The sequence below is a fragment of the Dama dama genome, chromosome 23 (assembly GCF_033118175.1).
Source record: "Dama dama isolate Ldn47 chromosome 23, ASM3311817v1, whole genome shotgun sequence".
NCBI classification, from domain to species: domain Eukaryota; kingdom Metazoa; phylum Chordata; class Mammalia; order Artiodactyla; family Cervidae; genus Dama; species Dama dama.
Genome location: NC_083703.1, coordinates 41,028,898 through 41,049,750, shown reverse-complemented (window position 1 = coordinate 41,049,750; position 20,853 = coordinate 41,028,898). Strand labels below are relative to the sequence as shown.

General features: G+C 39.4%; 1 protein-coding gene across 2 annotated transcripts in view; it reads right to left on the bottom strand.

The window, feature by feature from the left end:
* Positions 1–20,853, bottom strand: part of XRN2 (5'-3' exoribonuclease 2) — a 61,554-nt gene that overhangs the window by 9,487 nt on the left and 31,214 nt on the right. The window contains exons 20-27 of one of the 2 annotated variants that reach the window (XM_061126468.1): positions 20,337–20,409; positions 15,233–15,316; positions 14,049–14,146; positions 13,364–13,443; positions 12,733–12,789; positions 7,760–7,828; positions 7,529–7,660; positions 5,589–5,719 (exon numbers count right to left, since the gene is read on the bottom strand). In XM_061126468.1, the coding sequence (XP_060982451.1) occupies positions 5,589–5,719; positions 7,529–7,660; positions 7,760–7,828; positions 12,733–12,789; positions 13,364–13,443; positions 14,049–14,146; positions 15,233–15,316; positions 20,337–20,409 (724 nt within the window). The remainder of the gene's footprint in view (positions 1–5,588; positions 5,720–7,528; positions 7,661–7,759; positions 7,829–12,732; positions 12,790–13,363; positions 13,444–14,048; positions 14,147–15,232; positions 15,317–20,336; positions 20,410–20,853) is intronic. The other variant, XM_061126469.1, reaches the window with a different exon arrangement.

Sequence of the window (20,853 nt, the reverse complement as noted above, 5' to 3'; positions counted from 1 at the left end):
GACAGCAATCATTTCATCTGTGTGGTTTATTTCTATAGAGAAACCTAAAATACACATACCCCAAAACACTCTATGATTTTCAATGAATCACAAGAAAGCAATCTACCAACAGGAAAACCAACACTTGGGCCGCTTTTTCTGATCGTTACTTTGTTAACCTTGCAGTCCATTACTATTCAGATGTTGTACCAAACTTAAGTTTGTGAAAACTGGTAAAATGTTCCCAGAAGGATTATAGTTTAGCATCTTAAACAAAATTAGCTAATATGAGAAACTTCACCATAGAACAACTAAGCCCATGGGCCACAACTATAAGCCTGTGCTTGAGAGCCTGGGAACCACAGCTACTGAAGTTCACCTGTGCTCTGCAATAAGAGAAGCCACCATGGTGAGAAGCCCAGAGAGCAAGAAAGAATCAGTACAACCAAAAAATGAATTAATAATAATAAATTTAAAAATCAAAAGAAATACAGGAAATTTCATTCAAACCCCTGTCTAACTCTGTATTTCACACATTCCAAAATCACTGTGGTCAGCCCAGAAACAGGCCTCCTTTTTAACAGACTTAATTCTGCGATTTGAGCTACATGGTGTCTCTTTATATATGGTGTCATTGCAGAGTATGCACTCTCCATGGGACTGATAGAAGCTTCCACATAGACCCCCTAATATGAGGAGAATCTAACGAAGATAATAAAAAAATACACTCACATTAAGAAAAGCCTTCAGAAATGTTTATCCTAGGGTTTTATGAAAAGTAAAGGCAGGAAAAAAGCAGGTGTATTTCCTCCCAGGAACACTGTAAGTGGAGGGAAAGTCCTCAACATTCTAGAATATTCACTATATCCAAATATGCCACATTGTTAGATTAATTAAGCACACCAATATTTCTAAGGAGAACTGGAATGTAAACTTCACTGCACACAAATGTTTTCTTTGGAGAGGCAGAGCCCTTCTCAGTAGTCTAACTGTATCCCGATAAGCGCCCAGGAAAGCGGCCGGAGTTCCTACTCCACCAACTCTGGTATGCCAGGTGCTTTCCTCTCTGCTTCTCATTCACTATTTCTTACCACCAAGACAATATTCTTTCCAAATTCAGTACATGCAAAAACTATCGTTTTTTGTTAAAAACCTAAGCAAATTTTATAAGACTTTAAAAATTCGGTCAAATGACTATTAAAATACCTCTTGCTCTCAATCAAAGAAAAAAACTAAAGAGGATCGACAAACGTCAAAGCTACCTTTAAACAAATCTCTTCATGTGGCTCAAACAATATATATGGCCCTTAAGTGTTCATAAGGCGGAAATACTTCCTGGCGGAGAAGTAATGAAGTAGAATGTAAAACAAACTTATTATCATTCATTTGTATGGCTCTAACAGAAGATCCATTAGAGAGGGAGAAAAAAAATTCTGAGATACTGAATTGCACTTCAGAAAGGTAGCAGCACAAGAGAGAAAAAAATGAGAGCTAATTTTTTCGCGTGGTCTTTAAAAACACATCCGTTTTCTAGAGCTCTACGGCCACAGAAACCAAGGCTTTACCAACAGCTCCTCAAGTGACAATTTACCTAATCAGCGTGGCAATCACAGAAAAGATTCCATGTTTACTGATTGCCACTAATCAAAAATCACTTTTCAAATGCAGATAATTGACAAGTTTATGGACTGAAATGAAGAGAGGTGACATGTCATGTTCTCCAGGTTGCAGAAGCGAATGCTTTATTCATGCGGAGCACTCAGGGCTGCACTTGACTCCAACAGTCCCTGGACAATCACCCATCAGCCAAAACCTGACACATCAAAGACAAATCAAAGACTGACAGAGACGCCTGCAGCAGACACTTGACAGAAACTGGCTCTGTGACCAGTGGCTCTCCTTGATGGAGCTCAGCACCACATGAAGAAACAGCTATGATACTACAAATATTTGAAAAGACTGACTAACCAGTTTAGATCTCAGTTTTACTAAAACTATTTCTAACCAAAACTTAAAGTTCAAAATTCTATAAAGAGGAACGATATATAGAGGATCATTTATCACTTAGTACTTTCATAGCACATACTCTGTGCCAGGTACTATTTCAAGTACTTAAAAACTCATTTACCATGGAATTTTGTGAGATGGGTGCTCTCTGTACCATTTCAGAAAAGAAGAAATGCTGAGTACTGATCAAAGCCTGCCTGAGGTCACAGGCTATCGAGGGGTGGAGGGGAAGCCAGGACCACCCCCAGCACACCATGTCACTCCACAGTCCACATGCACTTGCGCTGTGGGCCAAGGTGAGTCTCGTGTTATTTTATGTCAGAAGCACCAGGAGAGCTGCCTCCTCAACCAAAGACTCAGAAGTTCAGGATCTCCAGGAGGCAAGACTGGGGATCTGCACACTACTTTCAGTATTTTCAAAGTTTAGAATACACACATCTAATCAAGACAGGAGGGCAAACAAGGATACTTCACACATGCACTCTGGGAGTGAGCATCTTGGCAACACAGACTCGTGGGGAGAAAATGAAAAAAGATCTTATCACTGTTGTTCTTAAAAGAGTATCACCACCCTAAAACACTTGGTATTCAAAAAAGATATGGAAATGTAAAGGTAAAGGATCGGATACAAATCAGACACAAAATATAGAGAGAGATACAGATGGATGGATGGATGACAGACAGACTGGTTGGCATATATGCAGGGTTAGGTCTGTCTGCATAAATAGAAACTGAGAGGTCACAAGAGGCCATGAGATAAATATGCCATAAAAATCTTAATGACAGTAAACTTAAAAAAAAGAGAAAGAAGAAAAGCCAAATCTTTGGAGCTATGTGTGAAGAGTATTGGGGAAAACTTCACAGGACATGGAATTTCCTTTCTTGACAGCTGGCAGCGTTTGTCTGGGCTTATCGTACAAGTGTGACCACAGATAAATGCAGACTTTCGTCTCTCTCCCTAACCAGAACCACCACCAAGCCTTTCCACAACCGAGCTGTGGTTCTAGAAATGAGATGTAACTGTACACTTTTCTCCTTTAAGAAGCTTTTAAAAAACTCTTGCAAAAAAAGAGACTCATACAAACCACTGAATTCTTCAAAGGATTAAGACATGACAACAATCTCACAGTAACCCTTACTAGAGAAATAAAAATGTAGGAAACACTTAACTTGTTTTATGAGCCCAGAATGTGTGAAGCTGTAAACTCATCTCTCAAATCACAGACATGAATCAATATCCTACAAAATGCTAATACACACAAAAAAAACGGATAAATCAACATTAGGCTTGCTCCAGTAATGCCAGGTTAGTGTAACAGTCAAAAATCAGTCTGTGTCATTCACCATGTAACAGAAGGAGAAAAAAAAACAAAGAAACAATTACTACCTCAAGAAATGGAGGAAAAGCAGTTGATAAAATCCAATACCCACTAGAAACAAGGAATATAAGGAAACTCCTCCGACCTAACAAAGGTTATCTTGTTCTTGCCTGGAGAATCCCAGGGATGGGGAAGCCTGGTGGGCTGCCGTCTATGGGGTCGCACAGTCAGACACGACTGAAGCGACTTAGCAGCAGCAGCAGCAGCAATATCATATTTAATGGTGAAATATTCCAAGTCTTCCCCTGAAGACTGGCAATGAAACAAAGATGCCCAGCATCACCACTTATGTTCAATCACATTAGAGGTCCTAGGTAGTACAAAAAAGCAAAAAAGACCAAAGGCATTAAGATCAGAAAAGGAATATATAAAACTGTCACTACTCACAAATGACATGAATGAAAAGGGCAAAATCCAAAAGAACATACAGACAAGACTTCAGAGTAAATAAATTTTAGTGACACTGTTAGTCAATATTCAAAAGTCAACTCTTTATATACATATACACAAGCAAGCAACTGGAAAATGATGTTTACAAGTCACCAGACAGGGAGGGCCACGTGTTTCTTACTCAAAGTGAATCCCTACTCTACAAAGCCTATTTCCTATTTTTAATTTTTATTTTAAAAATTGTATTTATCTTATTTTGGCTGCACCAGGTCTTAGCTGCAGCACGTGGGATCTTCCATCTTAGTTGGGGTATGTGGGATGTTTAGTTGCAATATATAAGATCTAGTTCCCTAACCAGGAACTGAACCAGGCCCACTTATATAGATTCTCATTTGCGTCTGTGATGGCCTGATAATAACTACTGATCTGGCTAATACTTTCCAAGTGTGTTGCATATCACAGGTGATATAGAAGATGGTTTTCTGGAGGTCCATGAAAAAGCTTGTTATCTTTGTGGTTGTATTCACTTTGATGTATATTTGAAAAAAATACATCAAGCACATCAAACCCGGAATGCAATGACTGATGATGGAAGTGAGCTGTTTAACATGGAGCCCATGCTTGCTTTCACCTGTGCTACTCAAACTTGTCTTCTCAAACCTCAGAGATCTACTAGACACAGTAACCTCCGAAATTCCCCACAACCGTGGTCTTGAGAATGACTGACTAAACCAAGACACAGAGATAGATGGATTACACCTGGGTCTAGTATCCACATCTCATTTCGTTCTCCTCTTGGGAAGCCGTGATACCAGCACAAGCAGAAAAGAGCCACAGGAGAAAGGCACTGACGAGGACCCTGTAAGTGAAGAGCAGGCTTTAACTGCCGGCCGGAGGTGCCCTCACCCAGGGCGAGCTCTCGGGGCACAGACAGCTCTTTCAAACTGATTAGATGCTTCAGCTGTATGTGGTACATCCTGATACATACTCCACACAGGGATATAAATGGAAATGCCAAGAAACACTATTTGCTCAGTTTTGGGGGGAAGTAGCTAAAGAAACTACTGTACCAAGCAGCTCACCACAGCCTATCAAACTCCATGCCCCCTGTGCTTTCTTCACTGAACAGAACAGAACCACTCAAGTCCACAGACTTTACAATGGAGGCAACAATGCTCCATTTACTATCATTAAGACGCGCAGAGACACAGACAGACAGACAGAACACAGTGAAAACAGAAGCCTGAGAGCAGGAGACTGTCAGAACTCCTTTCTTAGAGCTTCAGGTTAAAAATGCTTTCGTGAGTAAATCAGCTTGAACTAACACTAAATACATGGCATAAATATTTCCCAACAATCATCGCTTTAATCTGGTTCTTTCTTTGACAGGTGTAATTGATTTTAACAGAGTTCTAACGGTTCTCTGCAATAGAGTAGCCCCTCCTGCTTTTTCTAAATTTAATTTTTATGAACTCTTTGAAACATTCAGAAGAAAACTTAAATGATACGACACTTGGACTTAAATGTCAGCATCTTGCCACACTGCCTCTTCCCCCACCACCTGGGGGGCTGACTGGTTGGAAGCAAGCAGACAACCAGGAATGAAGATGCAAAGGCTTCATGAAGAAAACTGGCTTTGAGAACTTGGTACCTAACCTGTATTTTCTAGAAAATGAGCACAGCCACAGAGTGCAAATGTAACATTAAATGGACATATGAATTAAAATGAATGCAATTACGCTGTTAGGTCCACCCTTTTAGCAATGCAGATCAGAGACCACCCTTTGTCACAGTATTTAAGCTAGTAGGTAGAACCCATTACTGAAAACATACTTGACATGAGCTTTGGAATCTGGGCTTGTCCTCGCAAAAGTGGCCGGTACATGTTCCCCTGGAAAGTTGGGGGCGGCGGTGCAGCATTGCTGTAGACACCTGTTCCGGAGGAGCCTCTCGGCATAACGTGGCTATGAAAGGACCCCCCCAGCCAAAAAAAAAGTGAGACAAAGACATACCCATCACTATTATGATAAACAAATGCCGGTAGCCATCTTGTCACTACTAGATCTGACCAAGACAATGCGAAGTTTAAATTAAAATGAACAAAGTTCAAAATGTTACCTGATAATGGAGACAGCAAATGTTCATTTGTCACACCAGAGCTTCCTGATAATCATGTAAATATTTAGTACTTTATTAAAAAAAAATCATTTCAGTCTATTTCTCTTTTTCTGCATTATATTGAGTTTTGCCCTCAAAGACCTATGCTGTTGCTATCACGATACATTTGACCCTTGAACAGCACAGGTCCACTTATACGTGCAGTGTTTTCAACAGTAAATACTGGAGTCCTGCACAATCCACGGCTGCAGATTTTCAGTGGGCGAATGTCCCTAATCCCACAGTTGTTCAGGGTTCACCTGTATATACTACTACTCTATATTTTACTATTTTCAGTTTATTGCATCAAACATTTCCCTATACTTTTCATAGTCTTCCTAAGTGTAATGTGTATCAAGTATTACAGAATACTTACAAGTTAGTGTCTCATACTTTACTAAACCTGTCCACTCATTTAGTACTAATTAGTACTAGTAGTATAGACAGCAATGCCTAGAGATACGGGTGTATAACTAGGCTCCTCTAAAATATTTTCTCAGGATAAATTCCAAGAAGTAGGAATCTGGATCAAAAGTTCAGAGGATCCTCAGACCTTAACACTCTACTTAGAGATACTTCTATGTCGCTTTCCAAAGTGGCTGAAATGATGCAAAAAAGAAATCTAGAGAGTATTTTAGATTTGCTTTTTTTTTTTAACTATTAAATGAAGACTTCCAAGCAACCTGCCGAAAACCTCACATTTACACAGTGGCTTAGAAACTATCCCAAGCAGTTAATCCCCACAACTTCACGAGGCTGAAGTTCCATTTCACACACAGGAAACGGAGGCAGAGGAGGTTCTGTAACTTTAACAAAAAATATCCAGTGGTAGACAAGGTGTCTGATCCAGACACTCAGGACTCAAAGCCCATGACGCCACTGTCCCTTACTAGTCACTGCATAAAGTGCATGCTACTAATGGTAACCTACTGCCTAAAGCCCACTTTGAATCTTAAAGCTTTCATATGAATTGGAAATATTTATTTATGAGTTACCAATATCAATTCACAGATGATAACTCATTAATACATGCCCTAGTACTTTACTCTTTTTATCCCAGCTTTATGTCTTTCTGCTTCAAAGCTCCCTCTTTTACAGTCAGGAAAAAAGAAAATTTGAAGCTAATGAAGGCGAAGGATAAAAAGCAAAATTCACAGCAGAGGAGATACAAAAGGCCAGCAGACACTTTGAGAGGCTTGACCTTACTAACAGGCCAGGAGACACATTCAGGCATCACGGAGGCCTCAACACACGGGCACGAGCCCAGGGGCTGGCAGCTCCTCGTAGAGGGACTGTGACACCCAGAGATTAACTCAGTCACAACTCTCTTGAGGGTAAACAGCATGTTTCATTCTTTTGAAATAACGGTCAGAGACAGCAAAATCTCTTGAGAGAAAATAATGGAATTCTCAGGCAACACAAAGCAATAGATAAACCAGAGACACAGAATTGAATTTTAAAAAAGAAGAAAAGCAGAAAAGAATCAAAGTCATTAAAACAGCTGCAGAATAGTTGTATTTAATAATCTCGAACATCTGTGGTGTAAGTGCTGACTTAATGCTCCATGGAAGATTCTGAACAACCAAAATACACAGACACAAAAACCTACCACTCACCCCAAAGCCCTGAAGGCCGCGGGATCCAGGTGGACAGGCCGCCGGTCCCGGTTGAAGCCGAGCTGGGGTTTCCACTGCCGTCCGTTGCTGGATTTTTCCCAGTCGCTAGGTTTTAGGACCGGTGCAGGTTTTCTAACCATTTGAAAATACAATATTTAGTTACAGGGGTGGACTTCACTTACACAAAATAAACTTGAAAAGTTTATATTTTCTAATTTGTTCAGTTGTTACCTTGCTCCCGGAAGCATGACAGCTTTAAAAATGTAATCTTCAGCAAACTGTGGGTCTTTAAAATTGATACTAGAAGAGAACAAGAAACAATTGAGTAATTTCACTGGATTAGTCTGCTTGACTACTACCTGTAAATTCAGGTACTTGTGACCTTCATTTTATTTTTAAGGTTTTTTTTTCTTTTTTTGGCTGTTCTGCATGGCTTGCAGATCTCCGTTCCCCAGCCAGGGACCGAACTGCAGCCATGGCAGTGAAAGCCTGGAATCCTAACCACTATACCACCAGGGAACTAGATGCTGTGGATCTTTAAACAGAATGACTACAATTCAAAAGTCTTCTCCCAAAATTATCTTAGTCCGCAGATTCTGCCAAACTGCCAAATGGCTGTACATCTTTCTCACCAAACTGCCACTAATCCCCAGGACGGCCTCGTGTAACTTTATGTGCAAAGTCATGCCCCACCTAATTGTAGGTGATCGCAGAGAAAGAACAGACACTGCCAGCCCAACTCTTGAGAAATTCCAGTATGATACCAGACACCGGTACAAGAGGTTTGCAACAACAAAAATAAAAACCACCTTTCATTTTGTTCAGTCCATGGCAAAGACCCTCCCTCGAACATCTTCAAGAAGATCAGCGCTTGTTGCAAGAAACAGTAGAAACATTTGCAAAATCAAAAACAATGAACAGATAATCCACAGGGGAAAAAACACAAAGCCTCCCTGTTGGAAGTCCCATATCCTGCTCGACTAATGTGTTTCTGTGAGAATGTAAACAGTCACAACTTGAAATGATGTGAAAAGTGTCAGACTTTTAACAAGCTGGGCCAAACTGCCTTTTTGAGTGTGTGTGTGTGTGTGTGTGTGTGTGTGCGCGGGGGCGGGGGGGTTGTGTCTCACCCAGAGCACACAAGTCTTCCTTCTGACACAGCAATGTCTCTTCTAGGACTCTGGATATGCACCTAGTTTATATCTAAGGATGCTCATAATATCAGGATTCATAATACTGAAAAACTGTAAAACCTAAGTGTATAGGCAAATAGTGGACTGGTTAAAGAAACTATGGTTCTTTCTAAAAATGGTATCCTCGGAGACTTCCCTGGTGGTCCAGCGGTTAAGAATCCGTCTGCCAATGCTGGGGACGTGGGTTCCATCCCTGGTCCAGAAGACCCCACATGCCAGAGGCAACCAAGCCTGTGCACACCTGCTGAGCCCACACTTCCTAAGGCCCGTGTTCTGCAGCAAGAGAAGCCTCCTCAGTGAGATACCTGAGCACCGAAACCAGAGAGCAGCCGCTCTCAGCACAACTAGAGAAAGCCCACATGCAGCAAGGAAGACCCAGGGCAGCCAAAAATAAATTTTCCATTTTTTTTTTTATAATAAATAAACCGAAGTGGTTTATTTCTGAAAATGTAGTAACAAAATACTTAATGACAAGATGGAAATACAGGCAACAGACTAGACACACGTTCACCAGAAGATTATTTGTACACGCAACCATTTCCTTTCCTTCTCTGTGCTTTTTCATATTCTCCAAAGATCCTCTGAAGATTACAGATTACAGTTGCAATCAGTGAGAAAGGGTTTTATTGAACTGGTTGACATTTTAGATAGCTAACTTTATTCTCTTCAAATAATGCCACTTAAAATAATTAGGGCCCATCTGTTATAGAGAGATTTTTGTTAACTGTATATTTTAAGTACATAAAAATGGTTCCATTTATAATAAAGATGCTATAAGCTCAAGAACAGCTGAACAGCACTTCATTGACTCAATCTGTTCCTCTTAGAAACTCACTCTTCACCATGACTGTTTTTATCTCAGATGTTCTCTACTCCAGGCGGCTCAGGGCAGGGCCAGGCACAACAGGCAGTGTGAAAGGTTTCAGAAGGTGAGAGACAAGGTGGTAGGTAGGTATGTGGATTTGTTGGGGCTTTCTAGACACAAAGCCAACAGAGGAAACTGGTAATAAAGCATGGCCTGCAACTAAAGTATCTCAGAGCAGTTCTCTTGGGGTCAGCAGGCCTTTTTGGCAGTTTACCAAACAAATTTTCAGCATGCCTACTGTGTACATGGTCTCATGGTGGGAGCAGAGGCACAAACAGTGCCCAACCATGGGGCCTGCCTCCTCTTCTAATAGGGGAGATAGACTGGAAAAGTTTAACAGTATAGTAAGGAAGAAAGTGGAAAAGGCCACAGCAGGCACAAGAAAGATGCTCATCAAAGCCTGTCACTTGCCTTCCACATGGGACCTTGTGAATGTGGGCTAAATGCACACGTTATGTGAGGGAGAGGGTCTTCACAGAGGGACCAGCCTGGAGAGCAAGGAGGAGGCGTCCCCGCAGAGCTGTGGGGACCCAGATACAGAGCACGGCTCTACCAAACTATGGCAGGAACCAGAGGTCTCTGAGGGGTGGCAGTGGTTAAGAAAGACGAGAGAAGATTCAGTGGGAAGGTAGGTGGGATTTAAAAAAAAAAAAAAATCAGCTAGGAGAGCCCTACAGTAATCCAGGAGACGAGAATACAAACAGGCTCACTGGGAAAAGCCAGATATGAGAAATAAGTGGAAAGAAAAGACGGCTCCAGAGCAGTGGTATCAGTACACGGAGTCACGTACCATGGGAAGCTAAAGTTCCTAAGCCTGGGCAACGGGGGAACAGGAGGTGAGGGAAAGATGGAGAGACGGGCAAGGAGGTGTGTGTGGGTGCAGGACACAGCGGCCAGTGTGGACACGGAGTCCGGGTGACACGGAGGGTGTCACCTGCTCCTCCAGATGGGAAGAAAACTGAGAATCAAACAGAGGTTTTATATCTGTAAAGTCAGCAAAGAGTTACTATAAAAAGCAAGTTACAATGGTGGAAGAAGAGAAGGACGAGAGAAATTCAGGGAGATGGCTCAGTTCTACTCACAGTTAAACTACTACTATATGGAAAGATTTATGGAATCAGAATTGAAAAAAAAAAAATTCCTAGGTCACAGTTGATTGTATTCTCTAAGAGTCCTTCCATCAATTTAAGACACTTCAATAACTTCTAAAATATATTTCCTCAACAACACAGGTAAGACCTAATGTGATGGGAACACGAGGTGAGGGAAAGTCCACTAAAGTGGACTCAAGGAGACAACTTCTCAAACACGGAATCCAACACCAGATGCACACAAACAGAGAAGGAGGGAAATGCTAGGAGTCAACAGAGACAGGAGTAACTGGCAGCAGGCACTGGAGGTTGCATGTTCAGATTTTTTGTTTGTAAAGCAAGAACAACACTGGGATACAGAAGAAGCCCTGAAACAAACATCCAAAAAGCTAAAGTAAACTGCATCAGTCTCAGCATGACCCCTCAGAGAAAAGACTGAAAATGACCTCGTAAGAAAAGAGTTACCTTTGGCCTTTCAGGCATCTCCAGGAAATCAACTCAATTTTATTATTTATTTATTTATTATTATTTATTCAACATACAGCTGGATTTGAGATTTCTTTTATAAATTTAATAATCTTGTGAAAACAATGGATACCAAATAACACCAAAGGCCATTTCAGGCTCAGAAATCACGATCACCATCATAATCATACAAACAAAAACTCCAGGATTTGTTAACTCTGGAACTCTTCCTTGTGCAAGTCTCTGTCCTAATTAGAAAGTTAAGTAGAACTTACTATTTCTAGGGGGCTGCGAAGGAAGACCCTTGAACACACACTGAGACACTGAGAAGCACAGCAAATGTGCCAATCCGGAGCGGACTGGTGGTGTAACCGGCCTGAAGGTCTGCTGCAAGCCAGGGCCCCAGGGGTTAAACACAAGAGTCCACACTGGCTCTGCCGGAATCAGACTGTGGCGGACACAGGAACCTGGCTTATGGTTCTGAATCCCACCTTTAACAAAAGAGCCCAAAGACAGAGCCAGGACAGATTATACGCCAAGATAAACAAAAACTGTGGTAAAGATAAAGGATAAAGCAACTATATGCTAATACAAATTAATTAAAAAAATGATCCACCGGAAATTTAAGAACGGGGGTGGTGAGAGATGAAGGCAATTAATCTAGTAAGATTTTTCAAATTCACAAAGGATGTCTGTAAGTGAAAGCCTTCCTAGAATGGCAGCTGCTATCTAAATCCATTAAAGATAGGAAAATAAACATGCTTAAACTTCACAATGAGAAATCTAAATAAAATCCAAAATAGTCCCTGAGAGTGAGAGAAATAACAACATGTTGGAAAGTAGTATTCAGGAATAGCTTTTACAAAATTCTTGAATTACTTAAACATTTGCCCTTGTTCTCATCTAAAGAGTGAGGGAAACAACAACATAAACCTTGCCATCAAGATCAGGAATTCATACAATAGTTACACAGATGCATAGAAAGTTTGCTGATTCTTATTCTAAAGAGCCATATTATATTTTACATACTTGGCAGAAAATGCTGTCACCACTGAGGAAATGAAGTATGAGTTTTCCACGTAGCAGAAATTAGCACTTTAAAAGTTTGTAATTATAGATAAAAAAAATATTCCACTAATTCATTCTATCTCATCTTAACTAAAATATATTAACAGCTCTGTTTTTGAACTCTACAGGGCCACGAATATAAATACAATTTATATTATGTTACAATACAGTGAAGCCATGTGGGCCTCCAGGGTGCAGAGGTCTGTTTGAACCTACACAGCACACAACTCTTGGAAACTCCTACTTTCCAACTCCCACCTCTCTAATCCAGGAAGAATTAGAGGTTGTTAGGGGAAACCAGAAAGCAGAGAAGTAAGCTTGTTAAGTCAGTAACCTTAACAATATACATAATTTAAAGTCAAGAGGCTCTACTTGGAGGTCTGCAACACAGGGACTCTCCAAATATCAAAGACTTGCTGGAATAATAGCTACCATTTCCCTGTGAATCACAGGTCTTCTTAAATTTATTTGCAAGTTCAGAGCTGTATTTTGGGCAAATGTCAGGAATTTGGGGAAACTTACCTGATGGCAGCATTGTGTGTCAGATCCTTTAACATGGGAATAGGAGAACATACTACTCTAAAAAGAAACAGAAGAACCATCTGTTTGTAAGTTGTAACCTCTGGGAAAAGCGGAAACAAAATGTTGCTACCTTTCTTATGCTTTCAGAGAGAGAAATCACTAAACCAATAAAAACAATATAATCATAGGTAACTTTTAAAAAGGGCCCTGTTTGTAATTTCACTAATAGAAAACAATTATGAACAACGGGCTTATATCAGAATTTGTAAAAAAAATTCTGATACAAGAATTCTTTATATTCTATAAACCAAAAAGGGGGCAGTGGGGGAACAGATAACTGAATAAAAAAATAGAACAGGTATTTCATAAATAAGGAACACCAAACAGTTGAGAGACAGGTACACAACAAGATACACAACATCCTGACACTTTAATAAGATTATGAAAGTAATTTTGACCTTGTGTGGATCACCTCAAGAGCTGGGTTCTGACCCCAAGTCCAAGGCTTTTATGTTGTTTTGTTTTCTCTCTACTTTCTTATTATTTCTAGAATATGAAACATTTAGGCAACAAAGTAGAAATGCTAACTAAACATCCTCCCAACCCCTCAATTAAATACAGTGATGCTTACTGATCTGGAAGGACAGCTTCCTCATCCAAAGAAAACTTCCCTTGGATCCCATGACATAGTTCAGGTGGTACATTCACTGACTGTGGGGAGGGGAAAAAACCCAGTCCTTATTATACAGCTGAAAGAATGGAAAGCAGGGACTCAAACATGTTTGTTCACCAGTGGTCACAGGACTACCATTCTTAACACTCCCCAAAGGTAGAAACTATGCAAGTTCCCATCAACAGGCGAGTGGACTAATGAAATGTAGTGTATACACAAATTACGGCTGTATTATTCAGCCATAAAAGAAAAGAAACACTGACATAAAATGGCTGAACCTCGAAAATTCTGCTAAATGAAGTGAGCCAGACACAGGAGGACAAATACTGTATGATGTGATCTAGGGGAGGTCTCAAAATTAGGCGACTCCATAAAAGCAGCAAGTAGCAGAGAGGTTGTGAAAGGCTGGGGGCAGGGAAGGATGGGGAGGAGTGTTTAATGCTGTCTGGCGGGTACAGAGTTTCTGATCAGGAAGGTGCACAACTTTATAAATGGTCTTAATGCCACAAAATTACACACTTAAAAATGCTCCAAATGGTAAATTGGGTTTATATTTGGCCAAAATTGTAAAAGTGCATTCCTGATTAAATAATCAAATGAACACACTGTCAAGAAACACATCATGAGGGAAAAGAAACCATACCTCTGTGGAACCTGTCTTGTACAGCTCTAAAATGAAGTCGTGCAGTGGGTGATGTTTCCCAACAAATAAGACGTCACCTCCAAGACTGTTTCTTCTGGCTGGGGGGGAAGGCAGGACAAGATCAAAGTTATATCCACAAGAGCAATTTTCATTATGAGACCAAAATTAGAAGATGCATCTAAATTTTTAAAGCTTTATTATGGGGACTTCCCTGGTGGACCAGTGGTTAAGAATCCAATTGCTAGTGCAGGGGATGTGGGTTCGATCCCTGGTTGGGAAACTAGCATCCCCATAGGCCGCAAGGGAACTAAGCCTGAGCGATACAACTAGAGGGCCCAAGCGCTCTAGCAAAAGATCCTGCATAATGCAACCAAGACCCCATGTAGCCAAATAAATAAATGAATGCTTTTTTAAAAAATTATAGTTTGTGAAAAAATAACAAGAAGAGGCCTAAATTTAGGTGATGTGTCTTTGCAGAAGAAGAAAAAAAAACTTTGACAATAAGGTTTCAAAAATCAATGATTATCAAAAAAAGCTTTTAGTCTCAGAAAAACTTAACAAATCAACGACTATTAGGAAAAAAGTCAGTAAAAGATACCTGCACATAGAATTGCAAGATTTTATTAAGTTGAACTCAATTTCTTATAAGATATAAACATTCCCCAAGGAATTTAATCATCTGAGAAGGAAAATTATCCTAAGGATGGCTGACAGAGAAATTATTTCTACAGGTTTGTTACACTGGCATTAAATTTTCCAATTGAACCCAACCTTGCAATTTCCTAATATTTTAACTATCAGTATAATGACAAAAATCCCACTTGTTGCGAAAGATAACATTTCAAGTTAACAATCTGAGAGTAAATGCTTGCAACTCATCTTAACCTTTAGGCAAAATTATTATAATCTGGGGGGTGGGTGAAGATGAAGGGAAGAAGGGAGATGGAGGAAATCAAACACTTATAACTTAAAAGCTTTCAATTTAATTTACTATTTAATTACTACCCAATGTACAGATAGTATTAATTTTAAGAAACTCATTTTTGTTACAAAGAAGTAAAACCAATGATTTAAGCCTCTTTTATGAAAAATTTGACAAATGAAAAAAACAAAAGGTCTCATTCTGTAAGCAAACGTGAAGCCTGTGTCACACAGACTGTGCTGCCCGATGGGCCTGGCCTTACTCTCTTCAGGGGTGAGGTCTGGGTACACCTCTTCCAGGGCAGCACGCAGTCTCCGCTCGTCCACAAACGGCAACAGAGCCACACCTGGGGACACAAAAGCACACCAACCGCCCCAAGTATTAGAGTCACCTAAATGTCAACTGGTCCAAATGGACATTTCTAGTAGAATATTCCCACAAACATAAAAACATCTGGAATTGAAATATTTAGCCAGAGTTCAAATGTAGAAGGAAAAAACCTCCAATTTTCCATTCTTAAAATGTCTCATATGGAAAACCATCTTTGATCTTAACTCTGTGATAGTAAAAATTTTAAGTTAAAAGAACACTTAAGATAGCAGCCTGTTCTCATCTTCCTTATGAGATGGTCTTGGGCAAGTTAGTCAATTCCCCAAAGAGCTTGGGCTTATCCTTTCATCATTCTAGAACCTTGGATTCTTCTTTTATAAAACAAGATCATTCAACAGAAGTTTTTAGAAATTCTATCACATTTTAAAACATAATAATTAACTTACACAAAAATTTTAGACATTTGTTTGCTTAAATAACTCAGAGATGGTAGAAGAGATGTTAATTTTCAGGCTGAAAATTGTCCTCTGGAGTGTGGTAGAATTAAGGTCATTGTTTTATCTAGACCTTTGTGCATCATCTTCAAAGAAGCACACCAGTGAATGCAGGATCCATTACTAGAAAATTTTCGACACTTTTGAAGCATAGTAAGTTATGCTGTCTATAGTATAAATAGTATCTTTGCCAAACAAAAAATTTAAGATAAATAGCAAAGAGAAATGCTAAATGAAGCTAAACAGTTTTGAAACTACTGCCATTCAAAACTGCTGCATTTATGATTATTCCCTTTAAAATGATTAGAAGTGGAAAGTTTCCAAAGTTGTCATTTATGATTTAGCTGCCATATTTTCAAAGTTAGGAAATGTGTTCAACTGTACTACCTACAAAGAAGAATACTTTTTTTTTTTTTAAGTTAAAAAGAAATTAAGTTCTAGTGTGAATTTCATACGGTCAAAAAGCTGATAAACACTTAGATGGAAAAAAACCTTGAGAGTTGTTTGAGTTTAATTAGTCACACACATAAGTTACCATGAAAAACTAAAACACTACCTAGCTTTCATTTTCTACCTACTAGATTCAGGATCTAAACAAATTATGAGAGACTTTCCTACGATATCAACTCCAGAAGCAAATAGTAAGCAGTTTGCAGTGCTAATGACAGCAATATGGTTAATAAATAACAAGCCCTACTGGCCAGTGGAAGAAAGAATACTTTGCAGCCAGGTATGAAGATGGTGGTGCTTGAGAATGAGATGACAGTAAAAACAGCAGTGGTGACTTTTTCCTGAGCACCTATATCCAACGGCTCATTAATTGTCTCAACAGCCCAGAGGCAGTCCAAATGGTGGTAGTATTTAGGCAAAAACAATGGTCACACTCTCCAGGTTCTGATCTTACTTCCGACACTGTGTGACTCTCATCAAATAACTTATATTCTCTGTCCATATAAAAAACACATTTGAAATATCTATATTATATTATTACAGATAGTATTTGTATGGTAAATATATGCTAGAAATGTATCCAGATAAGTTTTATCTTCTATCATTTTAGATGTACTCAATTTAGGCAAGAACTTAACTAAGTACCTTCCATAAGTTCATAAGTACTTTCCATAAGTTTTAAACATACGTATGGAGAAAAAACTATACCTCCTACTAGTAAGTTTTACCTCAAGAAAGGTATATTCTTGGTACAGAGTCTAATAAGTGAAAATATTTATATAAGATATAAAAATATTAAAGGTCCAAATTAAACCCATGCTGGGACTGCCCAGGTGGTGCAATGGTCAAGAATCTGCCTGTTGATGCAGAAATGGGTTTGATCCCTGGGTCGGGAAGATCCCCTGGAGAAGGAAATGGCAACCCACTCCACTGTTCTTGCCAGGAGAATCCCATGGACAGAGGAGCGTGGCGGGCTACAGTCCAGGGGGGTCCCAAAGAGTCGGGCACGACTGAGCATGCACGCATGCAAATCCACCCTAAAATTCATTTGGAATCTTAAGGGACTCAAAACAATCTTGACAAAGAAAAATAAGTTGGAGGACTCCAATCTTCTGATTTCAAAACTTACTGCAAAGGTACAGTAATTAAAACAATATACTGTACTGGCATCAGACAGACTTACTGACCAATGGAAGAGACGGCCCAGGAATAAACCCTCCCAAGACCACTGAGTGGGGAAAAAGCAGTCTCGTCAGCAACCAGCACTGGGAAAACGGATATCCACATGCAAAAGAAAGAAGCTAGACCCTTACGTTACACCATGTACAAAAATTAACTCAAAATGGCTCAAATGTCCTAAATGTGAAGAGCCAGAACTATAAAGCTTTTAGAAGAAAACATACAGAGGAAGCTTCAATGACACAGGGTCAGGCAGTGATTTCTTAAAACACCAAAAGTAAAGGCAGGAACAACAAAACAGTCCAACTAAAACTGGACTTCACCAAAATTAAGAATTTCTGTGCATCAGAGGACCCTATCAACAGAGGGAAAAAGACAACCCACAGAATGGGAGAAAATACACAAATCACGTATTTGATAAAAGATTAGAGTATGGAACATATAAATGACATCTACCAAACAATACCAAAAACCCAAGTCAAAAATGGGCTGAGGACCCAAACAGACAATTTTCCAAAAAAGATACAGGAATAGCTAATGAGCACGTGAAAACAATGATCAGTATCACTAATCACTAGGAAAATGAAAATAAAAACCACAGTGAGACACCGTTTCACACCCATCCAGATGGCTACTATCAAAGGAAACAGAAAGCTGCTATCAGTAAGGATGTAGAGAAACTGTAACTGATGCGCACTGGCTGACCTTTCCTCTGAGTAATTTATGCTACAGTAACAGCAGGTTGTCTGCATGTCTATGTAATTACTTACTCACTTAACACACACTCACATAAATACACTTAGATTTTTATTTACTACTTCCTATTCTCCTATGTTTCCTCTCCCTGTTGCTCCTCCACAGGGCATCTTCAAAAGCAACCTAAACCCCAATCCATACGTGTAACACGATATGCCCACACAGCACTACACTTGCATAGCCCCAAGCAATGGGCTGCATTTCCCACTACCATTCTGTTCAAGTTAACACGAAATTCCAGTTACTGCGTAAGTTAACTCTAAAATCTCATAAAATAATTCTTTCAATTGGTAAATTATTACTTATTCCCCTTTGTTCCACAATTCTCTTTGAGTTAGTTTACTGATCTTCTGCACCACAGAGAATAATCAAGGAAAAAGGTGTGAAAAATGGTAGTACTAAACACATGTATCATTTTAAAAAAATAATGGTGGAAGAAGAGGTTAACATGACTTGTTGAAAGGGACTGTGATGGGAAACAACAGCTGGCTTACTGTGTTTGAGACTTTCTTGTGTTCTACTGTTATTACACATTTTTTGAATGCTTAATTATCACCTTAAATACTAATTTTTACTGCCCTTATTTCTACAAAGTCTGTGAACAGAAGGAATGAGAAAATAATATATAGATAAATAATGATCAATGTTAAACATTTAAACTAAATTTCTAATATATTTTTCAAAAGTTTCCACAGAGTGTAAGTAAATCTCCACAAGGATACTCTTGTGTTTCTATTAATACATCACTAAGCAACCTCATAAGGTATCAATGACTAACAGGAGCCAAGTCCCAGGCTCCATTAATTAATCCAAAGGAGATAAAAGATAAAATGGTTAATCTGTCTCAACCTGATTTGCTATTTATATTTATCATAATGTGACTATTAAAATTATATTAATCATGGTTAATCCCAGTTTGGATGGCAAAATACAGAAAATCCTTTCATTCCATAAGTCATGTTCAGTTCAGTTCAGTCGCTCAGTCGTGTCTGACTCTGTGACCCCATGGACTGCAGCATGCCAGGCTTCCCGGTTCATCACCAACGCCTGAGCTTGCTCAAACTCATGTCCACTGAGTAGGTGATGTCAACCAACCATCTCATCCCTTGTCGTCCCCTTCTCCTCCTGCCTTCAATCTTTCCCAGCATCAGGGTCTTTTCAAATGAGTCAGTTCTTCACATCAGGTGGCCTTTAGCATCAGTCCTTCCAATGAATATTCAGGACTGATTTCCTTTAGGATTGACTGGTTTGATCTTCATGCAGTCCAAGGGATTCTCAAGAGTCTTCTCCAACACCACAGTTCAAAAGCATCACTTCTTCAGTGCTCAGCTTTCTTTATGGTCCAACTCTCACATCCACTCATGACTAGTGGAAAAACCATAGCTCTGAATTTTGTTGGCAAAGACCTTTATTGGCAAAGTAATGCCTCTGCTTTTTAATATGCTGTCTAGGTTTGTCATAGTTTTTCTTCCAAGGAGCAATTGTCTTTTAATTTCATGTAGTCACCATCTACAGTGATGGTGCAGCCCATCAATGGAGCCCAAGAAAATAAAGTCTGTCACTGTTTCCACTGTTTCCCCATCTATTTGCCATGAAGTGATGGGACCAGATGCCATGATCTTCATTTTCTGAATGTTGAGTTTTAAGCCAGCTTTTTCACTCTCCTCTTTTCACTCTTTCACTTTTCACTCTCCTCTTTCACTAAAGAGGTTCTTTAGCTCCTCTTCACTTTCTGCCATAAGGGTGGTGTCATCTGCATATCTGAGGTTATTGATATTTCTCCCGGCAATCTTGATTCCAGCTTGTGCTTCATCCAGTCCAGGATTTCACATGATGTACTCTGCATGAAAGTTAAATAAGCAAGGTGACAATATAAATCCTTGACATACTCCTTTCTCTGTTTCGAACGAACTGTTGTTCCATCTGGCTGTAACTGCTGCTTTCTGACCTGCATACAGATTTCTTAGGAGGCAGGTAAGGTGGACTGGTATTCCCATCTCTTGAAGAATTTTCCATAGTTTGTTGCAATCCACAGAGTCACTTTAGCATAGTCAATAAAGAAGCAGCAGATGTTTTTCTGGAATAAGTCATGTTAGTACACAGTTTTATCAAACAGAGAAAATTATTTTAACAAAAGGAATACTGTCTAAATTTTACCTTGCCATGCGTACTTCTTCCCATTCAAATCAATAGCAAAATCTTCAGGGTAGAAGTCAATTATACTAGAATCCTATACCAGGGAGACAAGTAAAGATTCAGAAAGTGAAGTCACACATTTCTGTTATGAAAAATTTGATATAAAACTTTTGATCAAAAAAAAAAAAAAAAAAAAACTTTTAATCACGCTATCATGCCCGATAAGAAAACAAGCTTTCCTTTTAAAATAGTATTCTTTAAATTGCAGGTCCAGGGGGAAAAAATCAACAATTTTAAAGATAAAAACAAAAGATATTAACACAGAAGAATTTTAGAGTGGGTATCTGTGGATCCAGTGTAGAGTGAAGAATTTACAGAGAACCCTGTGTCCCAGCTGTGCCTCACGCCGCCTCACACACAAGACCAGCTAGGAGAGGATTCCAGGTGTGCCAGTCTTAGGTCTGGCGGACACCACAAAGGCTGGAGCAAAAATAATGGCTTACAGGTAGGCGGAGAACAAAATAACTGTTTTTAAGAA